We start from the raw sequence: 27,961 nt of genomic DNA on the forward strand, positions 1-27,961 counted from the left end.
CAAAGCACCTTACTTTGCTGTTTGCTCCTAATTATGCCTGGATGGAAATCTTAAATCACACTGCAAAAGATAACATTTCCTTTCCCAAGCAGGGGTGGGCAGCCTCAACAGCACATGGGACAGGCACTGCATTGGAGAGTGAGAGAGGGCTCTCCAGCAGCACTGGAAAACTATAACCTGGTGAATGAGCGCTTATAGCGATTATGGACATTCACTAGTACTGGAATTAATGGCTTGGCCAAGTTACTTGTTCCCATCTAGTAATCATGATCTAAGCTCTAAGTTCACCAGTATCCCCATCTCCAAACTTTTGTCACATATCTTGACAGAACAAGTATCCGTGTACAACTTTCATTTTATACCTATGTTCACCCTTCCAGGCTGACTCTCCATCACAAGGAACCGAAACAACAATTTAATGACACACACCCCCTTCCACTGGGCAGCACGAAGCACATCTACTGACTCCAGGCCCGAGAGCAGCATCCCTGATTTATCAGCATGAGAAAAGCAACTACTTTCTGAAAAGGCACCGCAGAAAAAATTCTCATGTGTTGCACTATCCCACTGAAGTTCACAAGGATGAATCCTGAATCCCTGTTGGCTTTCAGAGGGAATTACAAATCTCACACTTAGAGGGGAATACGAGGGTCCCTCAAACAAAGCACGTACCCAAAACACATCATCCACTGGGAAAGCATCTCCCAGCTTGGCAAGTTTTTAAAGCTGGAATCTTTAAATTACTGTGTTGAACCAGAACTATTTACTAGTCCTCTGCAAAATGAATGCTTTTGTTTAAGGGCTTAAACAAGTCTATTATTAGTAGTACTATAGAAAACAATAAAAAAAACCCTACTAGATACTCTAATTTCTCCCACATGTGGGAGAGCTGAGCAGCGTTTAGAGATTTCTAACCTTTTATATTCTAAAGTAGGACACAAGTTGTGAAAGGTATACATATGCAACTCCAATAAACACAGATAATTAGAAAATTCTGGATTTGTGTGCACAGAATCTACATTTATCCTGTTATACATACAGACATATTCTTGACTAACTAGGTAACTTCCTCCACAGACTATACAATTTGCCAAAGAAAAAACATCTTCTAGTACAACCAACAAAAGGAAAATGCAATTTTAAGGTAAAAGCAATTAAGTTCCAAAGCTTTTGTTTGGGTTATTGCCTATGATACTATGGTATCTAATGTCTGTCATTTCTGAAGGGTCAGTGACAGCCAAGTTTAAGATCTGTTACCTAAAAGTAGGTCCGAAGAACATGTTGGCTGGGCTTGCAAAGCTCTGTCCTTCTTCCCATTTTCTTTCCCAGTGGATGTCGTACTCACAACTGTGTCAAGTTTGAATGCCTCATTCTTTGCTACCAGTTACACTGTTAAGGAAATCTGCTTATTCAAAACCAAAAACCAGTCAACTCACCTCCTTCTAAGAGGAATTCTACATTATAGGAAACTCACTGTCTTTCAGAAATAAAACTAGTTTGTTTGTTTGTTTCTGATGAACATTCCATAAAAATATGCAGTATTGGCAGAAGTCCACCAGGAAAACCTCAAAGATTTCAGCATACTTTCTAACCCATTAAAGCAAAACTTCTATCTAGACAATTAAGTATCTTTTCACACACTTCTCTTCAGACAAATACACAACATTACTATAAAAGTCATTGTTGTTTATTCAGTTTAAGTAGTAATGCTTATTTCTTTCTGTTCTTTTCTTTCCATAAGCTTCCCAAGCATTTCTACTGATTTTAGATGTATGGTCTGACTTTAGGGTTTTGGTTTTTTAAATAAATGGATTAGTAAACTCCATAAATAATACTGCAGGCAGCTTGGATAAAACAGAATCCAAGTAACAGAAATGACATGATTATAAAAGCCTCCTTCTCCCCCCTACCACCCCACAAACCCAACCACATGCTGGGCTCTGAAATGGCAGACCAGAAATTGATAGTATCTGCTTAGGTTAGCACTATTTGATAGATAATTATCACTGGAAAGGAAGGAGGTCTATACTGGTTTCTATTGTTTCATTTTTCTTCTTTTTTTTTTCCTTCTAAAGAGAGGAAACCACTAAAATACATCCCAAGCTTTCTTCAAAATTGGATGCCAAAAAGCCCCCATGCCAACATTAGACAGTTTTAAGGTGCTAGAGTTCACATGCCCTACATAGTCTTGTTCTTACAGACATATATATATTAACTGAAAAAAACCAACCTGTTTCCTCTTTTGAGAAGAGCACTCAAAAAATGTTTTAGTTGCAACTTTGTAGTTGGAATAAACTCTCACATCACTAGTTTCCTGGCAGCTTAAGTCCACAATAAAGTAATTATAAACTTCACTTCTAAAGTGTTTGATTTAGAAAAACTTTTTGTCCTCAAGTTGATAAAATGTCCATGAAAGACATAAAACCACAGATGACAAAACTTTAAACTAGTCCTTCAATAACACTTGTAAAAACAGACAGAAATACACTATTGGGTCAGAAGATGAAAGGCAGGGCAACTGATAGGAAAAAATGGGATTTCTGGGGTTAACTTCCTCTTGTAGCATCCAACCCTGCACATACATCTGGCACTTTGGCTATATCAAAGAGAAAAGAGAGAGGTTGTTTTTAACCAGATAATTTACAGTCCTGTGTTCTCCCTCATAAAACCGGCAAGTGCATACCTAACCATCTGAACCATCCTTACCCATTTACATCAGCTTTCATAGCTCCCTAGAAGTCAGATGTCACTACTATGAAGCAAGTTGAGCACAGTTTCTTAAAAAATACAGGAAAACGGTTAACTGGACATTGTTTTAAGAGAACAAAATTTTATAATCTCATTAGCCATGAAATCCAAACCATTATTATATGCATAAAGTTCTTGATAACCACAAATAAAAGAGAATCATGCAGGTTGGAAAGGACTTTAGGAGGTCCCCTGGCCCAGTCCCTGTTCGGAGCAGGTCCAGCTGGGCCAGGCTGCTCAGGGTCATCTCCAGGTGACTACTGAGTCCCTCCAAGGATGGACATTCCACTTCTTTCCGGGCAGCCTCCCACTGCACTTGATCATCCTCAAGGTAAATTTTTTTTTTTCCTCATCACTATTTTGAATTTCCCATATCCCAACTTGTCTTCCTTGCCTCTGACCCCGGTCACCATGAGCCTGCATCTTCTCTACACCACCCCACTAGGTACTTTCGCACAGCAGTGCGGTCCCCCAGGCCTTCTCCAGCCTGAACAAACCCAGTTCCCTCTCGCATCCCATGCTCAGCCCTCTGACCAGCATGGTGGTCCTCCACTGGACGAGCTCCAGCATGTCCATGTCTCGTAGTGGGGAGTCCCAAGGTGGATGCAGTACTCCAGAGGGGGTCTCACAAGTGCTGTGTGGAGGGGAAGAAGCATTTGCCTTGACGTGCTGGCTACACTCTTGCTAACCAGCCTGGTTTGCAGTTGGCCACCTTTGCTGCGAGGGCACGCCGGTAACTCATCTTCAATTTGTTCACCAGGTCACCCAGACCTTTTTCTACAGGGTTGCTTTCTCTCCACGTGTTTCCCAGCCTCTGCTGTCGCACAGACTTATTCCATCCTAATCGCAGGGCTGCTCATCTGCCTTTGTGGAGCTTCACAGAGTTCCTGTCAGCCCATTCTTCCAGCGTCTCTAGGTCACTCTGAAAAGCAGCCTGCCTTCTAGCATGTATAGTCCTCAGGCTTGCAGATAGCGCGGTCTGTCTCATCACATAGCTTATTAATACAGATGCTAAATTGTTCAGCCCATTATGTTTTAACCACAATATTTCATTAATTGAAACAATAATTTTGTCCTACTTCCCAGTGGAACAGAAAACTTGAATCTGTAGTGGTCTGAACTAAGTACCTCTCAACATTGCTCCTAAGTCTCCTCTTATACAAGTAAAGGTCAGAACAAGCCATGTAATTTACTCCACTGCAATACCCAAGTGAGAGTCTCACCCAGGATCACCAGCAAGTATAACAATTTTTCAGCTGGGAACGCTATGAAACTGCTGTAGCTTACATTTTCTTGCACTAGGAAATAGGTATTACCAGTTCTCCATCCAACAGCAAAGTAATTTTATAGTATTTGTAATTTAATCTTCTGAAAACGAAGTTACTACACAGTCCATCCTAAAATGCTGCCTCTAAACTGTCCTCTTTTGGATTTTGAGTGTTCTTTTAATTTCTCAAAATGTTTGTTGTCTCCCAAACTAGTTGTTTACTCTTTATTTTATCCAATAATAAATGAGAAAAGGGATAATTTTCACTTTGTAGGCTTTTCTTATTTTGTTAAGACCTGTTTTCTCTCCTTATTTTCCCTGGACTTGGTCCATCCTTCCTTCAACCTCTACTCCCCTGTGGCCCTTGACAGGATTTTCTGGATCATGGGGTTTTTTTGGCTTTGGGTTTGTATTTTTTCTAAATACAGGTTTTTGGAAATTGAAAGGATCACTCTGCAGTAATTCTTCAAAAAGAGAAACAAACAAAAATGTTACAGAAGTATTTCTCTGAAGACAACCATATTTATTTTCACATTTTCATTTTAGAAAAATGAGTGAGAGGTTTTAACAAATGCTTCCTCTTCCAACTTCATCTTTTTCTGGACAGAATCTAGCAGCTAATTTGTTTCTCTGTTTAAGGGGTGAATACCCTTTGCAACAAAAGAAAGCATAATAAATATCTGCTAATGTACTAGCAGCTTTTCTGTGTTTATTTGAACCAAACTTTTTCATTTTAAGATCAATTTTTGTAGTAGAATCTACTGGTTTTCCATGGGAAACTTTTAGTTGACATTATGAAAGGCAGGAAGATTAATCTAACCTTATTTTTGCTAACTAACAACCTCATTTTACCCATGGTTTAATGTGAATGACTAATGGCTGAAAGATAGTCATCTCTTTCTTTGGACTGTCCTAAACTCAGTTAATATTGCTTCTACGTTAGATCATAGAAGTATTTATAGCACCAATATGACGTTTTTGTTTCAGCATAGCGCAGATAATTAAAGACAGACAAATATTTGTTTCTTATTATTTCTACTGTGTTTACCATCTTACAGTATTTGGCAATTTAGAAACAAAATCTAAAGTCCAGCCTTGTCAAGAAAGACATTGCTGGAGGGATTTTTTAGGTCAATTCTCACCCCTGGAGAGTTCTTACTAAAAAAAGGAACGCAAAAAAAGCCAGTGGACATTGCAGTAACATCAAAGTACGCTGCTTGTAAGAGGATCATCAAACCCACAAATATTCTGTTGTTAAACAGCTGGGTTTTTCACAGCTCATCAATAATTCCCTACAGTATTTGTTAATTGATTAATATATTTCTAAGGTACACTAAAGAGATGAATTGCAGATGGGATCATTTTCATCTGCATACAGAAAAGTAATTCAGACTTTTAAAAATGCCCCTTTTTTTAAAAAAAACCTACAGGCGGCAAGAAGTTTCAGCACTGGCAGGGAGAGAGAGAACCCTCTCTCTCACATTGTTTCACCTTGAGCCCTGCAGATACAAAGACTGGGAGGACCTCTATGCATGCTCTTGTCCAGCATAGGACCCGTCCATGTTAAGCCAACAGAGAGGATTGCGTCAGGCTGGATCGCATGGACGAAGTCACAAACTCTGGCCAAGTAGTTATGTGAGCAACAGCCCTGATGTACGTGCCAGCAGAAGAATGCTTTTGGAAGATCAGCTCGTGTTGCCTAAGACAGTAGCAAAGCTCCGCTGACAAGAAACTTCCTCCTGCAGGCGTACATCCCATCTCCATGAGAGGGCTCTACCCACACAGCTGCATCAGCACAGGCTCTGCTGCAGCCCTCCACAAAATTACCGCCCATCCCCTCCCCGAGAGAGCCTTCGAGAGCATCATTGCCATAAAAAGAGGTATGTCTGGTTAAATAATTGTGGTCTGCGTAGCTTGTTTCCGCTGAACAGCGTGTGCAAGCAGCCCTTTAAACACATACAGCAAGAACTGCTTCAATCTCGTCACCCATTTGTAACAGGATTTGTAACAAATAAAATGGAAACTAATATATAACCCTGGTTAATGCAGTACCAAGGCTGAAATTAAAAGCGTTATTCTCCTTGCTGAGGGAGAGCAGAGAGCAAGGTCACACTGGTCATTTCTGAAGCAGAGAAGGGGAAAGGGATCATCAGTCAGGACACTTTCCAAGTAGAACATATTTACAAAACCTGAAGCGTTCCAGCTCCTTGAATGAGGTGATTCTTGCATGCACTTCATCAACTTTCTCTTGTAGAAATACAAGAGAAAACATAACTACTCTTGCAATAAGAAAACTTTCTGGAACCCTTTCAGGCTTTGACACATTAGGAATACTGAAGTACATGATTAGTATTCTGCCTTGTTTTTGAAAGCTACCTCAAAACCTCTATCCAGACCTGCTCTATATCCTACAAATGAACCTTTTTAATTGTGTCATGGATTAGTGTCTAGTCATCAGAAGGATTTACATAACAGTCCAAAAACAATTTCCCAGGTGATACTCCTATATAGGATTTTTTAACTCTGGAATGAGTTTTCTCCTAGGTATACACACTTCAGTGAACCAAAATAAAAATTGGGATACATCACCGATATTAATGAACACAAATACTATCAGATGTTCTTTCCAATACTTTCTAGGAGAATTCATGGAAAAGCTGGCCTGCGGGTGGTCTCACAGGGTATCAGAAGATGCTTTACCTAAAAAGCTGGTTCTTTGTTCTTCATTTCCACATTGTGCTAAAACAAGCTCTAATGATCCCTTTATTAATTTGCATTATGGGTTTTGTGCCTTGAATGAATATGCAGAAAAATGTATAAATGGGAGGGGCTGCAAACTTTTTTCAAAGCCAATGGAGTTTGGAAATTTAAATGATGTATGTGCCTGCCAGCATGCGGAGCTGCAGACAGACTAGCATCCTAGCAGCAGGTCAGCAATGGGCGAGTGAGGCTGGGAGAATCTCCCCCATTTGAACTCTAGTTCAGATGCAACCGTTTGCATCTGAATTGGCGCTAAGCAATAGCAAGAGAGACCTTATAACAAGACACTACTAGCTTAACAGCATAAAGGCAGTCAGTTTTACTATTCTTTCTAGTATCTCATATAAAACAGTACTTTATTAAGACATTACACAGGAAGATAGCAGTAGCCATCCAACTGTAGTAACAGCCACAGGAATTTCAGCATTAGGCTTTGTTACTATATCTACTTCTACTTTGTTTTTTTCCTTCCAAATATGGTTGGAGTAAACACACAAAAACACACTGACCCAAAGGCTATCCATCCAAAGTGATTAGATAAGAGCCAAGGAAAGGAAACTAAAATATGCTCGCTAAGGGTTTAAAACACAAAAATTTTGTCAGGAAGGAAAGAGAACAGCCAGTTCTGCTTTTCTTGAAGCTGAGAAGAAACACAGGAGAGATTGCTAGCACCGCTGATCTCTAAACCAGTTCTGGATCCTCAGGATTCAATTTAGCTGTGTATTGGACCCCACTTAATATTTGAAACATCAGGTAAAGCAAGTGCAGCAGAAATATTTTCATCAGTCTGACTCAGAGGGCAAAACAGCTATTAAGAACTAGACCCTATCTTCGTATCCACACACACAGAGTAAGCACTGCTCCCAGCCAAGAAGGTTTTCCCTAAGCTATATCTAAGTATAAGTGGAAAGACAGAAAAGCATATTGTACATAGGCAGGTCTACATGTCAATTTTTTCACTCTTTCACTGTTGCATTCTATAAATAACATATTTCTCTCAACTACAGCAAACTATCTGTAGGTATCTAGCCAGTAGTGTTTTAAGTCGCTAGCTTTAACAATTCACTCAACTGGAACAGATGACAGCTTGAAAGGGAAATGACAGGATGCTCCTAGGAAAGTGCTGCCTGCATTTTGGTACATGTCTAATCTCACTGATCTTATTTATTTATAGGTGAAATTCTCTCACTTCTTTGTTATGAGAACAATGGTTGCTCAAGTGGAAAAAAAACAGTAAATCAGCACTAACTTTGAGCCACAGCAACTTCACATATTGGGTCTGATAAACAAGTGAAATTCTCAGAAAAGCTATTGTCTTCTCCAACATGGATTTAAACCATAGCATACATCTATATACATTTAAAAACACCCCATGAAACTCTTACTGCACTAAAAGCTGTTGGGACCTATAGAAGCGCTTAAGCCCAGACAATTAAAGTTTTGAATCCCTTATTTCTTAATGATATATATTAGGTGCATGCACATTAGATTTTTTGTTTGAATGGGATGCAGGCTTTTGAATTAAGTTTCTTGATTGTCACCACTCACTGTATTTGGCTCATATTGTGGAACAGACTCAGAGCACTTGAAGCGCATTTTTTTTGGATAAAAAGTAATTAGAAGGTATGTTCCAGGAGTTCACCTAATATGCCTGAGCTGTAAGCAGGCATTCAGTCCATAGGATCAGACTACAGTTAGCCCAAAAGTTAAAATAAAACACCAAAGCAAAAATACTCCAAATCTCCTGTTCCCTAACAAAGAAACAAAACAATAAAAAAAGAAAATCCAGATCAAAAAACCCTAAAAATGTAAAAAAAAAAATCCCCCCCTCCCCAAAAACAAAAAATTAAAATAAATTTTTTAATAGCTCCAAGCCTCAGACTCTCTTAAAACAATCCTCGACACTGTATGCTGTGGGCATCTGGTCTACAGATCAACGCCATTCGCTATTGAAAACACAGGCCATAAAGTGCTGAGTGTTTACTACTTGCATACAGTTTGCAAATCTATATATGTAAGTGCATTACTTTAATTAAGATCTAAGAGATTGGTGTGGAAACTATTCTAACATGAGCATAGGGTACTGCAAGTGCTCTGTTTTTCTCTTCAACAGAATACAGAAGAGAAAAACGTCACATTCTTTTTTACGGTGTACTTGTTATATTTCCACTGACATGTTAACATAAGCGAGAATAATATGATTAAATTATTCTGAATTGTGCCGTCATAAAGAATTACACTTGACTCAGAACAACTGCAAATTGGGGGAAAAAAAAAAAAAAGAAAAAGAAAAAAAAGCCTGCAATTCCAAGAGGAGCAACAGCAGCAGGCTTTGGCTTTCTCCCTAAAAAGAGGTTCCTGGGAAGCGGAGATTCTGACTCACCAAGATGTTTTGTGCTATTTCTACTCCATTATCATTGATTAGGTCAAGCGCAGCTCCAATAGGTCTTCTTTATCGTTAGCCAAACTTTATAGTTTATTCTTCTCTCTTGTAAGCTCCATAGCTAGCGTAGCTCTAGAACATGAGTTTCTTCTCCAGTTGCCAAGATTACTGAGCCTGTAGAGCTCCAACATGTTTGAGCAGGCTAAGACCACAACAAGAAAGGTGGTCAGTTAGCTAGTCAATGCCATGGCGGTTGCTTTAAACCTTCTTTGAAGTAGATGGCACATTCAGCAAGGTTTCAGTCCAATGGGGCAACCTTTTCTCGGGAACCCAAAGGTAAAAAAAGCACACAGGCATCCCCATTTCCTATAAGCTATAGGTCCACCAGACTCCATTTGATCTGGTTTCATTCCATTCACACACATTGCAGTATTTTGAAGTTGTCCCTGCTTTGAGCAAAAAGCTGGACCAGATAAGCTCTAGGGGTCCCTTCCAATCTAAATTATTCTGTGATTCTGGTCTCGGTTTCTAGGCTACTATTAGGGCATCCAGAAACCACAGAGAATCCAAATAAACCTCAAAGCTGTAAAACAACTTTAAGAAAGGTAACTGGCATGGGAACCGCTGACAGCTGAAAAGGGACAGAGGAAAAAAAGAGAACAAAAGATTCCAAAAATCAGAGACAGAAATCTAGCAAGATGAATATGAATTGCCCACTTTTCCAGGTGAGCGAAATCAGTTATGACAGACAGACCAACCATCCTTTCTACCTGGCTTGAACTCTCAACTAAAGCAACCTATCTGTAGGTAGCTAGCCAGTAGAGTTTCAAATTGTCTTTGCTAGCATTCATATTAGTTTATTTAGTAACAGAGGTAGGACCTACTTCAACAATTCACTCAAGTGAAGCAGATGACAGCTTGAAATAGTCGGTGTGGAGGCTTTTCAAACCTTTCATTTATATGTCTCTTCTGCAGCACCCTTGGACTGTGGCTTGCAGTTTAATTTCCATGCACCAAAACCTCTGAGAGATCTAAATGAGGAAAGTAAAAACAACTGGGGCATGGGGAGGAAAAAAAAAATTATCACAGATGATTTGCCCTGTAGACACAGCCAGAAGGTTTTCAACCTGAGAATTAAATTTCTTTCGTGATGATGGGATTGTCCACTTAGTAGTTATTAGAAGAATTCCTTGAAATTAATATTAACAATTTTGCTTTAGAAACAGCCCCAGATGGCCTTCTCTCAGGCCAGACAGAGCAGGATGGGCTGAGAACTACAGGGTTCTGCTAGACCTTTCCCCTGCAACAGCTACTTATGCAAACAGAATGAAGCTCTAAAGAGAAAGCACTGCCTTGGGTTTGTCTGAATAAATATTTCCCAGCTTCTCAAGGAGCTGCTCTAGTTGCACTGTATTTCCTTTACAGAAGTGTTGATAGCTCTTTGAAAATTCCACAGACAGCAGCAGAGGAACCAGAGACATAATAGCTTCTCTTTTTTTATCGTATTCCAGAACTCGTACGATATTGCCAAGAGACTTGTATTCAACAGAATTTACGAGTTTGACAGACAGGTCATGCACATGTGCTATGTGTATGAGGATATTTCTTTCTCCTCCTGCTATTTATATAGGGAAAATATAAATGCTTAGCTGAATAACTGAAACCTCTGACTGCAGTAGATACTAACAATAGTAACCAAGTATCAGGCTGACAAACAGTCCTTGTTCCTTGAGTACCTACAAGGTAAGTCCCCAGATCACAGGCCCCTGTTCTTATGGCAGACTTTAATCTCCTTCACTTCTGCTGGAAGAGCAACGTGACAGGACACAAACAATCCAGGAGAGTACTGGAGAGCGTCAGGGATGATATAGGAGATACTGGGTGAACCAGCCAACGGTGATGCAGAGCTGGATCAGCTCTTCACAAATAAGAAAGACCTGACTGGGAGTACAATAATCAATGCCAGCCTTGGGTGAAGTGACCATGGACTAGTACAGTTCAAGATCCTAAGGGGACTGAGGAAAGCAAGTAGGACATTACAGACTGGACTTACGCCAAGGGTAAATCATCCCTGATCAACCTGATTGCCTTCTGTGGTAAAATGACTGGATTTATGGACAAGGGGAGACAGAAGATGTCATTTATCTCACCTTAAGTAAGGCTTTCAAAACCAGCTCCCAAAAAATCCTTGCACCCAAGTTGGGATATTACAGTCTAGATGGGTGGACAACGAGCTGGGTAAAACACTGTTGTTGGATGTAAACAGTTAATGGGTTATACTCCACCTGCAGGCCAGTAAGCAGCGGCATGCTGCAGGAGTCTGTAATGGGACCTGTCCTGTTTGGCATCCATATCAATGACCTGGAGAAGGCAACGGAGCATACTCTCACCAGGTTTGCAGACAACACCAAATAGGGGCAACCATGGATACACCCAAGAGCAGGGCTGCCATCCAAAGGAACTTCACCTGGAGGAATGGGCTGACAGGAACATAATGAAATTCAGCAAGGACAAATGCAAAGTGCTGCAACCTGGAAAGGGAACAATACACACGCTGCAATGATTCAGGCTGGTGACAGACTGACTGGCTGAGGAGGAGCAGGCCTGTTGAAAAGGACCTGGTAGACGGCAAACTGAGCAGAAGCCACCAGTGTGCAGAGGCAGCAAAGGCAGCCCATGGTATCCTGGGCTATATCTGCAGCAGCGCAGCGTGCTAACAGGAGCAAAGATTGAGGGAAGTGATCATACCACTTTACTTGGCACTCATTAGGCTGCATTTATGCTAGAGTCCAACTTTGGGTCCCCAATACAAGAAAGACATTAATGAACTGGAGCGAGTTCAGTAAAGGGCCACCAATATGATCAGGGGCCAAAGCACATTCCTTATTAAGGCACTGGGCTTGTTCAGACTGGAGAAGAGAAGGTTTGGGGGGGACCTAATAGCAGCCTTCCAGCAGCTATGCTGAAGCTATCTAGAAGACAGAGCCAGGCTCTCCACAGCAGTACAGGGCAGAAAGACAAGAGACAATAGGGATAAGATAAAATAAGAGAGGCTCAGACTGGATATAAGGGAAAAAAAAATTCCTCCCATGAGCACAAACACATACACAGGTTGCCCAGAGAAGCTGTACAGTCTCTGTCCTTAGAGGTTTTCAAGACCTGACAGGATACAGCCCTGAGCAACCTGTTCTCTCTCCATATCTGACCCTGCTTTGAGTAGGTTGGACTAGAGACCTCCTGAGATCCTTTCCAACAGGAACTACCCTATGGTTTTATAATAATATTCCACTCACATTCCCTGTGATGATATTATGAGCTCCCTCCACTAAGTAGCATTCAGACAGTGATCGTCATAGTTTTAAGAAAAAAGAATCATCTCAAAAAGCATCACAGCTTTTAGCACCAGACACTGGTAATAACTAACTTCATGTTGAGGAATGCCAGGTACTTTCATTTCCATTGGTTTGTATTATTATTGTTGCTGATGTTACTCTTTGAGACAGGCAGGGGAAAAAAATGAACACACAGTCACATTGGTTTCACAGATCTGTGGAAGCCAGCTGAATCTGGGCCAAAGCATTGGAAAGCCTTATTGAGATAGGCCAATTGCAGTGCAATAAACATAGACACACACAAAAAAATGTTCCCCAAAATTAAACTAACATACTTTGACAAAAATTACTAGACAGATAAAATGTCAGAGCACAGCCTAAACTGGGTAGTCCAAGTCATGGAAAAGGCTTATAAAAATACTCTCTTTGCAAGTTCCTCAGCAAGGAAAACTACAGGAGGGGGAGTAATGTTGTGTAGAAGGTATTCCTTTAAACCCCAGAACATGCTGTTGTGATTACTTCAAACACTTCAGTCCCATATGCCGCATCTGAGAAAACCACTCAATCGTTAACTTGCATTTTCCTTTAACTACTCATTTCAAGGCAGAGTGGAATAGCAGCATATGTGATCTAGAGAGGCTGAGGCTCTCTTCACACTATGACTCAAAAGAAGAGTTTCCAGCCAGAACCAGTTCTGCTCCTGCAAACATGTATTTGGTGTTGCTAACAGAAATTAATTTGCCTATAACAACGTGTACTGTCAACTGAAGAAAGGACAGGATGGGTAGGGAAAATTCCTGTTCAAGTCATACCACCTTCAACTAACAGTGGATTTCTCACAGTGCTAGTACTTGGATTCCAACACCCACAGCACCAAAATGAGATTAATGGGGGGGTTTATTATTATTATTAATGAGATTTGATGAGAGTAACAGAGTCACAGAATGCAGAGCAGATTCATCATAACGGATCCTGCTGCAGTTTTCTACAGCTGTATAACTCCTGCATTATTGCTCTGTTCACATAGCAGCTTCACCTGTCTAAAGTAATGAACTGTAAGAGGTCAGTACAAAATAAATGGCGCTTCTATGCATGTGCCACGTTTCCTCATAGTATCTGAAAGATTATTTCTATGTATTTAAGTAAATACATGCATGTAAGTATTTTCAGGGCCAAAAAATGCTTATCACTGTAGACTTTCAGAGCTGCACTGCTGGCAATATGGAGCACAGCCAGACAAGCATTACCTTTCTGTAGCTACTTACTAATTAAGTATTTTCAGGATTAGGTTCACAGACATTAATTCATCATGTAGGCTTTCTGGTCACTACAGAGATCCCATAATATAAAACAGGAATCTATTTTGAAATAACAAATTATTACAAAATATGGGAGGATTAAGATATAATTCAATATTTTGACATAAAAATAGATTCATTTTGCTAATTGTTAAACCTTCATCGATGTATCTTTCAACAAAAATCTTATTTTGCTCGGTATTTACACTGCAGAAGCATAATTTCTAAGAATGTCGCAACAATTATATGTAAAGGAAAATGTACACAGCCCCTTCTGTTTAGAGGACATACACATGCATTGCTTTTAGCATATTTTAGAAAAGAAAAGAAAAAATTTTAAAGATATCTTTGAGGGCAATAGTCAGCTCCACTACACAAGGTATGGCAGGATTTTTATTCAGCCTTTAGACATTTTCTGTGCAGGAGGTTTTCTCTAGGGAATCAACATCAGAATCCTAAGCATGGGAAAAGAGTTTATTTCAAATTTGTATCACCTCTGCCTTTGCAATAGCTAGCGAAGTCTTCAGATAGCTAAATATACCCTTAGAAAGTCAGCCTTCATTCACATCATTACAGGAGAAATGAATTCTAGCTTCTTGAAGAAATTAAGTTTCACTGAGTTAAAGACTACCGAGTAGTGGTTAGCTGAAGGTTGAAATACCTCTTCTTGCAGGAAGTATTGACCTGAGCTTCCTCAAGCATTCAGCTGATAAATACTGAACACTTTTCTAACCTTTTCTCCCCACTCTGCTGGACTTACCAATGCTGCCCAGGACCAGGAGGCTTAGAGGAGGCAGCCAAGGGTCAGCTACCACTTCATCTAATTGGAACTAATCTGCATGTGGCACAGCATGCCCTGAAGCCAGGAGCAGGTTTAGCTACACAGATGGATGATTTCTTCCTGCCTATTCAGATCTTCCTTCCCCCTCCCAACATTCAGCCCTGGCCACAATTTGCAATCCTGTCCAATGGATTTTCATGGATCTAGGAAACTGTACATGCAGGAGACTGCACGTCCACTAATACTATCTCTACTTGTAATTGCAATTCAGCAGAAGGTAGAAGGATACGGACAAAATATGTCAGGACTATACAGATTACACATGGGTCTACTTAGGTGTGATTTTAAAAGAACTAGCAGCCTACTGACTGATTACTGCAAAAACTAGAAGATGACTCCCCCCACCAAGAAAAGAAAATTGTAAATAGAAACTAGATTATAGCAGTACAAAGACAACATAAAAAAAAATTATCTAAAAAGACTAATTATACAAGACCAAGTACTTTATACTAGTTTTCATCCTCAAAATTTCTCAAATGCTGCTTCCCTTTTCAGATGAGAAAATTAAATGACTAAGATTTAACAATCACAAGTGCATGACCTAGTTTCCAGTCCAGTGCCCAATCTACCACAATATTTTGTCTCCCTTGCTGAAGTAGAGCTCACTAATTAAAGGGGGGGGAAAAAAATGTGTGTGCTCATACTCACTACATTGGTCTGAAGTAAGACAAAGAAAGCTTCAATCATATGTTTAAAGATTTGTGAAGTGTACCTCAAAGCGAACCAGAAAGGGTGCTTGTTAATCACACACCCTGTTTAAATTGCTAGCGCAACATTATGACAACTAAACTGCACTTTCCTATATTCACCTATTCTTCTTACCTGTGTTTTACTCACTACATCCTCACTGCAGAATAAAGTTAGAGGACTCAGTAACTATAGAACCAGAAGAAAGTTATTTCTTGCCATAAACTACACAACAGTAAGAAGTTTAGGAAATAATGTTAAAGATTGTGTTTCTTTATCCTTAAAATATTTTTTTTCCTAAGAATTACACCTCAGAAGGAAGCACTCGCTTTTTATTTTCTACTTTGAGTTTATCCATGTACTCCAAGAAGCATGAGAGCCCGGTACCTCAAACCGCCTGGCAGGAGAGCAGAGGCTCCAGTTTCATGCAGACTCCTGACCTGGAACACTTTTGCTCTTCCAGCAAATGCAAGGCCAGTGGCTACGAGACAGAGCCAGACCTGTCATGTTTCCCCAGGTAAGATGTGAAGTGAGATGTTCTACTTTTCCTGAGCTTAGATGAAGTGTTCCTTTCAAGCAGCTGCTGAGGGCATGTGGTGAAAGCCACCTTAGATGCAGAAAAAAAGCAGTACAGCGAGTAAGACACCTTTTCTGATACCTGTTTACACAGACTCACCTACATTTATTTCTTTATTCTCACCTACAATCGATGTATTTAGTTCAACCACTGCAGTGTTCTAAATGTAAGAATTTGTATGCAAAGTAAATATACAAAGTAAAAAAAAAAAAAAATCCGAATTATCAAGCTATTTTAAGGGCCATTCCTTATTTCTTTACCTGACCCTTGACCGACCTAATAAACAGACAGCCATGCCAAATCCCCTATCACATGAGCAAGAGGAAGGCTTTAGCCAGCCTTCGCTTAGAGAAAGTAAGCCTCATCCTTAGAGAATTTGGCACGAAATCTTGTCTTAACAAAAAGCAACACCACAAAAAAAGATAAACCACACTGCTTTTATGCTCTCCTAAGACTATAAAAATTGTATGCCTTGAAGGCATAAATTTGTATGCCTTAAAAGACAAACAGCAGATGTCTTCATGTCAAGAACTCTGTTAAAAATTACATTACCTCCAGTTTGTTGTTACACGTAAGCTATGCATAGAAATAATACACCAAAGTTCATTGATTTCATTAATAGATGTTTGTTACACCCAAACTCTTATAAATTTTTTCAAAGAACTTCAGGTAATATTCTGTGCAGAGGAAAAGCTTTGGAGTATAGCAGGGAACAAGCTCTCCTTCACTGGGCCTGAAAGCTTTAGATTAAGTCTGTAAAATGACATCTACACCCTGCAGCAACCTGAAAAAAACAAGGACCCCAGTGAGAAGAAGGTGGAAAGGGAGTGTCACTGAGCTTCAAAACGCTCCTGGGATAAAGGCGACCTGAAACATCCCAAGATGGAGTTGTGTTGGAATCAGAAGGACAACTGTCCCGCTTGGGCTCCAGACAAGAGCAAGGCAAGAATTTCAGAGAAACCTTGGGAGTGAAGATGTCAAGCAGTCAACTAAAACATATGATGTGAGGAAGACTGAAAAGCCTGGGCAGAGGGAGGAATAAACTGCTACAAGATCTCACTCCTGCAGAAGGTCCAAAAGCCTGAATCCTAATCCCCTGGCAGAAGGCTCTTCATTCCTCCCCCACTTGCTCCTAGGACATGACTTTTAACAATGCCTTATGCCTGGCAAAACCAAAGGTACGTAAACCCAAGGACCTTAAGGAATTACTCCAACTACTGCTACAGCACAAAATCAAGAGTTTGAAATGTATTTTCATAATAACTTCCATTTGCCTACAAATGGCAGTGGAAAAATTTACCTTTCAATAGTCAGTGCTTTGGAATCCAACAAGGATTTTATTCCACATATTTATCATGGACTAAAACTGCTGAACACGTCAGCATTAGGATTCAATATTCTGTACTTGAAAGAATCTTAAAATGTTTTTTTCAGCTATTAAATTACCCCTCTACTTTACATAAAGAAACTCAGTTGTAATTTTAACACATTTTAACGATGGTGAAAAGGTCCTACAAATCTTGAAAAGTCGTTTTTAAGAGTTTTAGAACCATACACTTAATCAGCCATCAGTTGGTGAAGTACTGCATTTTAACACCTCACATTTTTAACCTAAGTTTATTAGCTAGATAGTAGTCTCTTCATATCTTAAGCAGAGTGGAGAAGTGTGTGTGTAAGAAGCAAAGATGCAGGAGCATCATCAATGCTTTCAAAAAGGCATCTACCTACCAACTAACACAGGCTTCTTCTGCTTCAGGTGCACTGCTTCCATCCAACCCCTCCAAAAAACCACCATACAGGAGTTGGAGATTTAAGCCAAATCAAACCAACGTTAAGCGCTTCGCAGATTCAGGTATTCATTTTACTTTAGCAATACAGCATACTTCTATTCTGACTTCTCTCTGTAACTATTGAGCTCTTTTGTACTATTTAAGTAAAGAGGCTTTACTGCCACTTTTGTAAATACACCTCCACACATAAATCTGCTTTCTAAAGTCAGGTAGCTGGAGGAAGAAATCCAGTAAGTCAGGTAAACACTAGTACTGAAAATGTCATAACATGCTTCATAATCACCACTATGCACTCATCTCCAGGACAGATTCAAGGCAGAGTTTTTGGTTTTTGTTTTTAAGTCATTAATAAAAGCCAAAATTATTTTTGCCTTTGTGGGAAAGGGAATGATGTATTTCATAACAATTCTTGCTCTTCTCTTGCAAAACAGTGATTCTGTACAATCCAATCTCCATGCCAAAAGCAAACTTACAAGTGTATCACTCACGGAGGACAAGAGGAAGAAAGCTAAACTGTGATATCCCATCTAACTGGATGCCAAAATCATTTAATACCTCATAGCACCTACTCTGTTCCAAAGATACACACAATTAATTAATAAGACAGATGACCCTAAAATACTGACTGAAGACTGACGATTGAGTTTATTTAAGCGAAGTTACTCTGAACCAAAAGTGTTTGTAATTTTTCAAACCACTTGTAGGGAAATTTATCAATACACAAAAAGAAGAGGCAGAACAGTGACTTTAGTTTTAATATTAGTTATTAGGAAAAAAAAAATCATTTTTCTAAGCCAGAAACAGGTAACAGTTGCTACTTGAACAAATATGTAAAAACCTAAGCATAAACATGCAATGACAAAATGCATTGCTGCTCTATGCCTCATTTATATTTTAAGAGCAAAACAGTGATGAATTTGCTTTCTGAACTCTTATACCAGACGAGTACATCCTGATGTACTTCTACTTCTTTGGCTGAAAGCCACAAGTATTCAAAGCATAAGAGAATTATGATGCTTTTTTTTCAGCTCTACATTATGTATTCTTTATGTATATAGAAAGTGTTTACTCCACACTTCCTCCACTTCCTCTACATTGTAAACAACCTCAAGTCCTGCACCGAGTATTGTGTTTCACACAGGAATAGGCACTAACAGTATCCAAGTAAACTACAGACACTGATTTCAACAGAAAGTACTCACTGCCTGCAAGAACTGCCTCCAGGGTGCCCTGTGACGTCCTTCTTCTAAGTCAGGATTTTTGCTTCCTGAATTATGCAACAAATTACATTAGCAAAGCTTAAGCTTTGATAAGACCAAAACTTGTTTTCTTATGCTTGCAATTCAGGGGTTTTTTTAGTTCACTCCTAAAAAAAAAAATTTACTGAGGAATATGCATAAAATAATTTTCATACAAAATTAATTCAGAGATCTGTTTTTAACAGAAACACATTTAGCTTTCTTTACAGCATTCTTTTTTTCCCTGAAATTACCCAAAGATTTGGACTATTTAAAGTAAACTTAATAAAAAAATGAGATACTATAATATTCATAATTTTAAATAAAATTAGACTGGTCTCAGAAAGGTCAGACTAGCCAAAACCAATTATCTTGCATACTGAATGAGTATTTCAACATTTCCTTCTAAATGGGCTACTAGGAATCAAGTTTGAGAAGTCTGTGGAGGTGAAAGGCACTCAAACTCTCCAAGTAACAAAGGGGTTTGGTTTTTTTTAAAGGATTAATGCACCAGTGCTAATTCCATGCCAGTTTTGCAGCAGCTTCCCCTCTTGCATACCCCTACCGTTAATTTACTCTCAGCTTACACTACTAAAACCAGTATCAGATTCAGGTCCTTAGTCCTTTCTCTAATATCACCCTACACAAATTTATCATCCTCATAAAAGCCATGAGCTTATTTGTGATTATGGTCCAACCTAGATTCCCCGTGGCTGTGTATCACGGCAGTCCCGGCTCCTGGCGGTGTCTATAATGTGCATCATACTGACAATATTTTGAGACAGTCTTAAAATTCCTGCTATCTTGCTACATGTCATGAGCACAAAGGACACCTTACAAGAGCTCTTCAGATTTGCAGGAAGCACAAACCACTTGCTACTGTGCTGAAATCTCAGAATCACGTCCTCCAGCAAATGCTTTTGACACTTCGAAACAGCTGCTCCGCTGTAGAATTCTCTGATAGAAACTCGAAAAACCTAACTGAAGGACCTGATCGAAGGGTATTAATACTCTATTTCAGACCTCCATCAGTCACTTATTTAGCACAACGGCAGGGAGCCGCTTAGCCCTCAGAGCCTAGAGCAACGAGACCTTCGGCGTGAAACCCCGCATCCAGCCCCGTGGTCCTGGGCTACAGCGCCCACGAGCGAGTCATGCACCGAATACACAGCTCACCTGAGCAGGCTCGGGAGGAAAGGGAAAGGCGTAACAAAGCAAAGATGGCACGTTTTAACTAGGGGTCACGGGTCAATAAGAAACACTGCTGTCACGCACGTTTCACTTCCTCCTCCCCCCAGAGAGGGAAGCGGGGCCGGGGGAGAGAAGTTTGTGCCTCCTACGGCCGCAACTTCTTTCTTTTTCAGAGACGGCTCGATACAAGAGACTGATTCAGCAGAATCGGATACACAAAGTAAAGAACGCAAAATAAGAACTTCTGTACTCTGAGATAAGCTTTCCTGCAGAAATCACAAATATTCTCTGCAGTTTATTTTACCTAGACAGAAGTACAATTTCTCAGCAAGTTCTTATCCTGCTTATTGTCAGCGTCCATCAATAAGATTAAAAAAAACAAGTACTGTGGCCAGCACCTCTATAACACCTAGTGTAGAAAAGCCCATTTAACCCGTTCTAAATATACAAATCCTGTTTGCAAGGTGCTCTGTGCCAGGATTAATGCTTCTATTCAAGTAGCATTTATAACCAGGGGGTATAGGATTCCTCAGCCTAAAGAAAAAAGGTCAACTTTGTTCGTGTTCAATTACTGAAGTTCACAAGAAAATTACAAAACTGAAAAGTGTTTTTAATGTCTGAAATAGCTTCACAGCAAAACAGTTCTAGGTTTCAGCTTCTTGTGAAAACTCATACCACTATTCAGTTGCTATTACTGCTATATAGCTTACGATGTCACTTCTTCTCCTTCATTTTATTTGCTTTTAATTCAAGTCACAGAACTTTGTTCCCAACTCGCTGTCTCAGCACTCTTTTTCATAACTGCAAGCAAAGAACTGGAGGCTAACAGGAAGAAAAAAATGTAACACCAACCACAGCAACTTACCTACCAGGTCAGGAAAAAAGTAGCAGGGGGCAATGAATGCTGCAAGCTGTATACATAAAATAGAAGTCAGTGGTAAAATAATCTGATTGAAATACTTCGTGCTTTTCCCAAGATTTTTTTCCTTATTAACAGCATGCAGGACAAACCTGCCTTAGAGTAAGAAAGGTGGGAAAAAAGCACAGAATTAATTTTTAAAGCCCCTTCACATATACTGTAAATAAAAGCACTCATACAAAAAACATCCTGCATCACAACTCCTCCCTCACACCTCAAGAAGGTGATTTCATGAAGAGAGAATACACTGGTGATGTACGAACCTCCTCACCCAGTCCTATGGTACCCACCGGTGAGCCACCGCTGAGCTCACACCCTTGCCCAAAACCCAACCATACAAGGTAGCTGCAGTTCTGCCAGTCTGCAACTTATGGTTCTGATTGTTAAAGAGCAAACAGCTCTGGTATGAACCACCCTCGCACTTGAAGAGCGTCCTATTTTAGGCTGCCGTTCCACAGAACAGCAACTCCAATGTCGGAGACCGCAGTAATAGATCAAAAATGCAATGCTCGCCAAACACATAGGCAAAAATCAATACGAGTTCCCTCTAAAAGATTTCAGACAAAGACCAGATTGATTTGCTCTTTTGTGCTAGCACAACCACTATACCATTTACTCTTGTCAAAGACCAGAAAAATAGCATGTGCTTATCCCTATCAAGATCAGAACCGCTCTGCTAGGTGATCTGATGGTGATAAGAATAAGGAAATACTTCTGTTAAAAACTACAGAGTTTTTAAGGGCAAAAAGTTTACAGGAAACAAGGAGGTAGAAGACGGTGAGAGTGATCAGCAACTATAGCCCCCCAAAATTTCCTCAAATTATACCCTTGCTTTCACATGGAGCTGACCATCTTCCAATCTAAAAGATGCTATCATACCTACTACCACTTAATATGAAACCATCCCTTGCAGTATCATGTAAGCTCCAGAAAACCTACTTTACAAATTATATAGATACTTCTAATATGCCATTTTAAGAAGTGTTTTCCTTCTCCATCCCCAGCTTCATCACTTTTCTTCCCAGAATGTCTATCTACAGCTAAGGCAAAAGCAACACTCAGTGAGCACTGGCCACTCCAGAGGACCCAGCCAAAGTACACATAAATTTAAGATGTGAAAATATGAACATTACCAATGGAAGGAAGACTTCTACTGCTTGGTATCAGATAAAGGAATAGATTTATTTAGAGAAGCATCTTAAATGTTTCTTCTCTTTTACCCATCAGACAGAGAAAATCTGATTGGAATGCTTCTGATTTTTTAATGAGGTCTGGGTTTTCTGAGGCCTATTACAGGGTCACCAACAAGTGTCAAAGTCATAAGACCTTTTTTATTTGTCACCCACACTAATCACAGGATTATACTTTCTCAAAATTAAATTTGATTTTAGTGAAGCAACTAGCTGCATACAGAACAAAATATATCTGTATTTCACAAGCATTTTCCTCCCACTGTCTGAAATGTAGGGGCAAAATGGGAAGTCCATGCTTCTCTCTAGCTCAGATAACAATTTCACTTTAAAAAAAAAAGTTTACAATTGTTTTTTAGTAGATTAGCATACATAGCTTGTGTAATCTGATAGGAAAGACAAGCATTCATATCTTAATAACCCCCTAATAAACTGCTCATTCCCTCAGCCTTGAATTGATTATTCTAAGAAAGTATCACTAGAGGTGTCCTGCGGTCTTTTACTCCTCCTGAGGGATCCAGTTTGGCCACTGTCAGAAATAAGACATTGGGATAAGTGAACCTTTGGTCTGTTCTAGTATGGTTCTTGTATAGTGAAGCTCATAGTGAGTCAACAGACTGACAGCAAACTTCAGGCAACAGCTAATGTCACTGCTTAGCTGAGAACCCACTAAGATCCAGGGGCATCACATACAGGAGGCAGTAAGGACAAAACATCAATGCCATTGCAGGTAGGATTGAGACTGCAAGCTCTCAGATATTCAGCAGACCCATCAGACAGCCTGTTCTGAAATTCTCCGGTCCTTTAGTGCAACTCGAATAAAGGGAAAGAAAAAAGAGGGACCAACAGTTTACAAGCACACTACACTCAGCAATGATGACAGCAGTCAGTCAGAGGAGAGGGGTTAAAATCAAGCAGCTGGGGAGGACAGAGAACCCTCCAGCACTTAGATTTAATAGAATCACCGATTTCCTGCTCACTGAATCACTCTGCAAGAACACGAAAGCAGTCTGGAAGCAAAACACTCCTCCAATGGCAAAGTTTCTCAATCAGAGAAGTGTTTAGACTTGGCAACTAAGACAGGCTATTGGAAAAGTTTGGTATTGAAATACACGTTTGCATATCTTCACGTCAAGATTCTGAAAATAAACAGCTTATGGGAAACTATGATCCATTAAACTATTAAAAGATAAAAAAAAGTTTAGTGTTAAATGATTTGTGTGCTTTAAAATCACAAACTTGTACATTGAATAAAGCAAAAATGAGATTTATAGTACGAGTAGAGCAAATTACTTTCACACTTCTTTAACTCATCAGCTCAAAGAGCATACAACTCCCAGCCAAAGGTTTCTAATGCAATCTGTTTCAGCGAGAAGAAGTGAAACTGTGCTTGTTTACCTTGTCATTGCTATTTACAGTGTGTTTAGTTGCCTGAAGGGAAAAAAATACAATTACCAAAAAGGTTCTACATACACTTTTAAACACTATGGACCCAAAATGTGAGGCAATAAACTGAATCGTGATTAGTGTCCATAGACTTGGACACGTGTCCCCAAGTAATTAAACTCACTGTGTTACAATTCGCTGTTCCTCATGATTTTTGATGCATCACTGTTGCTAAGATGGGGCAAACCACTCGGTGACCTTGTAAAAGCAGCAACGGTTTCATATGTAGGCAAAACGCCCCAGCATGGAAAAAAAAACCCCAACGCAAAACCACCAAACATTTTTATTAAGCTTTTCCTCAGTGAAGTTTGTACATGTTTGTGAATTACTTACAAAGTAAAACATAAAAGATTTAAGAACAACATTGCCTACTGTTGCCTTCAACATACTTCAGTGTTTAGTATGTTCTGGAAATTATGCCATCCAGGCAGAAGTAGAGAGCAAGTGGAAAAGAAGAAATTTGGGTGTTTACCCTGGCATTCCCACAGCCCTTTCTCTCACCTCTTGCCAGCCATCAAGGTTAAGTATAAAAAGTGATGTATGCACTGAGCATGCAGAAATCCAGCTTTATTGTTCCATGAGTGGGGCACTAAATGGAGATGGATATTTAAAAACAAACAAACAAACAAAAAAGCTTAGCTCCTTATGTCTCCTTATATCTATTTTTAAAGATGTCCAAGTATAAATGGTTCCCTCTAAAACTTTCCTTTCAACTTGCCTGAGAAAAGGAATGCATTATTTGAGGATGCAAGCCCCAAGCTTCCACATATTACAGCATACTTCAGCTTTACCTGCTTGACCAGCCAGCTGTCTTGGTTTGAGGGACCCTGAAAACATAATTTGTCTTATTTTTCTACGAGTCACTGCTAGATACCACTACTTAGTACCTACAGTCTACTTTTGCCAAGTATATGCAAATAGGACTATTAAAACTGGCACTGTATCCAAAAGAAAGTGCTGATACCGAGGAATTGCAGCTCTTAGGGCTCAGGAGATAACAGAAAGTTCTGGCACTTCTGCAGAGCTGCAAACAATCCCTGTACTTTAGAATCATTAAAGGAGATATATTATCTATTTCAAATTGAATTCTCTGCAATCTGATGCTTGTTTAACAGCCTTGGCAATAGAAAGTGAACTGGGAGTACCAGCTCCCATGCATACAGGCAGGCCACAAGCTATCAAACTGGCAACCATGTTGGCAGTCCTCCATATATTTGATTTTATTGCCCATCTATATATATATATATATTTGGCGATAAAATATATACATATTAGGGGGTGTGCATGTGTATATGTGTGTGTGTATATATATATATATAGTAGGGTGTTATACATCCACACCCACCAAAAATCACTTGCCTCAGTCAGAAAACTGGCTTACTCATTCTTCACCAGACCAGGACCAGACCCTCCTCACAGGCATAAAGACCAGATTTTTCAGCTGACCTTTTCTAACCCCATATTCTATGTTAGCTGGGTAGATGTGGCTGGTAATGAACAATTACTTTTTCTTGCTTCTCTGCTGTATGGTACATATGTGCATGGCTGAGGGGTAAAGGAAGAATAAAGCCTAAGCCATGAAAATAAGCAAGACCCTTCCTCTTTAGCACCTCATCTCCAGGTATGTTGTTCAGAGGCAAGATGTATGATGTTTGAGGGGGAAAAGGTAGCAATGAGCCTGCTTTGCCTCTGACTGCCCTTTATTCAACACATTTTAGAATAAGCCCCATTTTACTTCTTGAGGTAGGTTATTTTGTTGGGTTGGCTTTCCTGGTTATTCTGAATCAGACTTTTTTCCATGAATACTGCAGCTGCTTAAAAGCAATCCTGAGTAAAACAGCCTCTCCTTGGTTTCTTCTTGGGAGTTTTACATTTTGGTTAATTTTCCTTTCACCTCACCTCAGGAGGCCTTCTCAGGCCTACACACACACAGACATAAGACAGCCTCTGAGGAAAATTTGTAGTCAAGCACCAAGACTAATAAAAGCACTATTCATCTAAGTAATAGATGGAGCTTTTACGGATGAGTCAACCTATCCAGCAAAACTAGAGACATAGTTTTTGTCAATTTATACAACTCAGCAGTAAGTAAAATGACTGTATGTACACTCTAATGCAGAGGTACAAGTCAGAGTACCATTGAAAGTAATGTGCAAGAGCAAAGCTGCGGCTAAGGACTCAACCAAGTCTTCCTGTGCTAGGTGTGGTTTATCATCTACCTTTGACTTCACCCATTTGTCATTTTGGCAGCAAATCCAGAGCCTGTCAGGCCAATAAAGTATTTTACTATCTGAACTTTGCATCTTTATCAGCGCTGTGCAAACACTTACTTTACTCAGCTTTATGTTTTCCAGATTAGTTTAACATGTTTACAAAGTTTTATCGAGCTGAATTACCATTCTCAAGTGAGAGATGTGACAAAAAGGTTTTGCTGTGCTACCGCATCTCTTAAAAGCTGACTGCATTCGCTGATGCAGAGCAGTGGGGAAACTGGAGTTGAATGTTACCGCTGCGAGCGCAATAACGGTGATAAAAATACCTTTCCCACCTGCCAGGGGATAAAACGCAGGACAGCAGGAACAGCCAGGCTTTTGCCGGCAGGAAACAAGCTGGGGCGCCCGCGGGAAAGAGGGCTGGAAAAGAAGGGGGGTACCGGGAAAACACAGACACGGCAGCGGGAACTCGCCTCGGAGCTGCGTACCGTGCCGCAGCATCCTCCCCAGGCTCCGGCTTGCTGCTACTGCTTCTCTTCTCGGGAAGACGCGGAGGGGACGGCGCCGCTGCCCGCCGCGGGCTCCGCGCCCCGGGGCCCGAGGCTGCCGGGGTCGGGGGCCGGCACGGCGCTCCCCGCCGGCCCGAAGGAAGAGGAAAGGCCGCCCGGCCCGCAGGAAGTACCGCTGCCCCACCGCCGGCCCCGGCACGGCGGGGGCGGCCCGGCAGCTCCTCAGCCGCTGCGCCGCGACAGGTGGTGGCGGCGGCGGCGAGAGGCCGCCCGGCACCCCCCCGCCGCCGCCGCCGCCTTCGGGCCCGGCTCCCGAGGCAGCGCCCGGCCGCGGAAGGCTTCTCCGTCCCCGGCGGGGGGTGAGGGAAGGGACTCCCGCCCTCAGCGCCCGGCCACCCGGGCCGCCGCGGCGCACCTGGCCCGGCCGCCCTTACCTTGTTGAGGTGAGGGTCGCGGAGCACGTCGTAGCCCCTCTTCATGGTGGCCTGCAGGGGCCGGCCGGCGTCCCGGCTGCCGGCTGCCTTCCCTGCTTGCATGGCGAGGAGAGGCGAGGCGAGGCGAGGCTCACTGCCGTCAGGTCGCTGCGGGAGCGGAGGCGAAGCGGCGGCTCCTCCTGCTGAGGTGACCGCCCGGCGGGGTGGGATGATCCTACCGGGAGGGAGGGGGCAGAGCCGCGGCAAGGCGCCGCCGCCGTGGAGGGGGGTCACCGGGCCGCCGCTGAGTCACCGGCAGCTCCGCGCAGCCCGGGCGGGAGAGCCGCCAGGTGCAGCCTCGCCCGGGGGGCTTCGACCGCCCTCACGGCGCTCGAGAGAGCCCCCCCAGGTCGCTGCGTGACCGTTAGGAACGGGCGGGTCTCTCACCGCCCGCTGAGGGGAAACGGCAGCCGCGGGTCTCCCTCGTCCCGCCGGGTCTTACGCGGCACCCGGCGTTCCCCAGAGCGGGGAGCGCAACCGCTTAAGGCCGACAAGCATCGCATCGCGATACAGCCCGCGGACCTGCGAGCCCGGGCGGCGGCACTCGGGCGGGACCGAACCCCCCCGGACTCGGCCACGGGCAGAGGCTGGGCCTGCGCGCTGTGCTAACAGCCGAGTTTCACTTTCCTTCTGCTATTAAATGACCACGAAGTACAACCTTTCCGAAGGGGATGGGCTGCAGAGCCTTGTACGGTTCAGGAGCATGTGTTCGGTGTAATTAGCTTTGGGTTGGGGCGGGGGGGTGTGTGTGTGCCAGCCTCAGCTGTGCTGGCTGGGGTTACGCCTGGTCGGGATGGAGAGTATTAAGGCAGAGCAGGTGTTGGCCGGCTTGTACCGCTATCCCGAACATTTGTTTGCAGTGTGTTCTGAAATCATTTGCATACAACCCATTGCGTACTGTAGGACTGTGGCTTTATTCCTGTAAATTCATGTATGTAAGCAGAAATAATTTCCATACGGATACCATAGTCCTGCTAGAGAAGTTACACAGCTTGAGATGCGTGGCTAGAAAAATACTTAAGGATAGAGGGGTTTGCTCTCTGTTGTCAAGCAGCAGAAAACAGATCAAAATTTTGCAGCTCTTTTAAACTTACCTCTT

General features: G+C 41.5%; 1 protein-coding gene across 2 annotated transcripts in view; it reads right to left on the reverse strand.

Moving 5' to 3' along the window:
* ME1 (malic enzyme 1) overlaps nucleotides 1–27,425 on the reverse strand; it is a 178,750-nt gene extending 151,325 nt beyond the window's left edge. Inside the window, exon 1 of one of the 2 annotated variants that reach the window (XM_075046508.1) lies at nucleotides 26,824–27,425. In XM_075046508.1, the coding sequence (XP_074902609.1) occupies nucleotides 26,824–26,925 (102 nt within the window). In that variant the 5' untranslated portion in view covers nucleotides 26,926–27,425. Of the gene's footprint in view, nucleotides 1–26,368; nucleotides 26,504–26,823 lie in introns of those variants that run through there. The other variant, XM_075046509.1, reaches the window with a different exon arrangement.
* Between the last annotated feature and the right edge of the window lie 536 nt (nucleotides 27,426–27,961).

This window comes from Buteo buteo, chromosome 15 (assembly GCF_964188355.1).
Source record: "Buteo buteo chromosome 15, bButBut1.hap1.1, whole genome shotgun sequence".
NCBI lineage: Eukaryota > Metazoa > Chordata > Aves > Accipitriformes > Accipitridae > Buteo > Buteo buteo.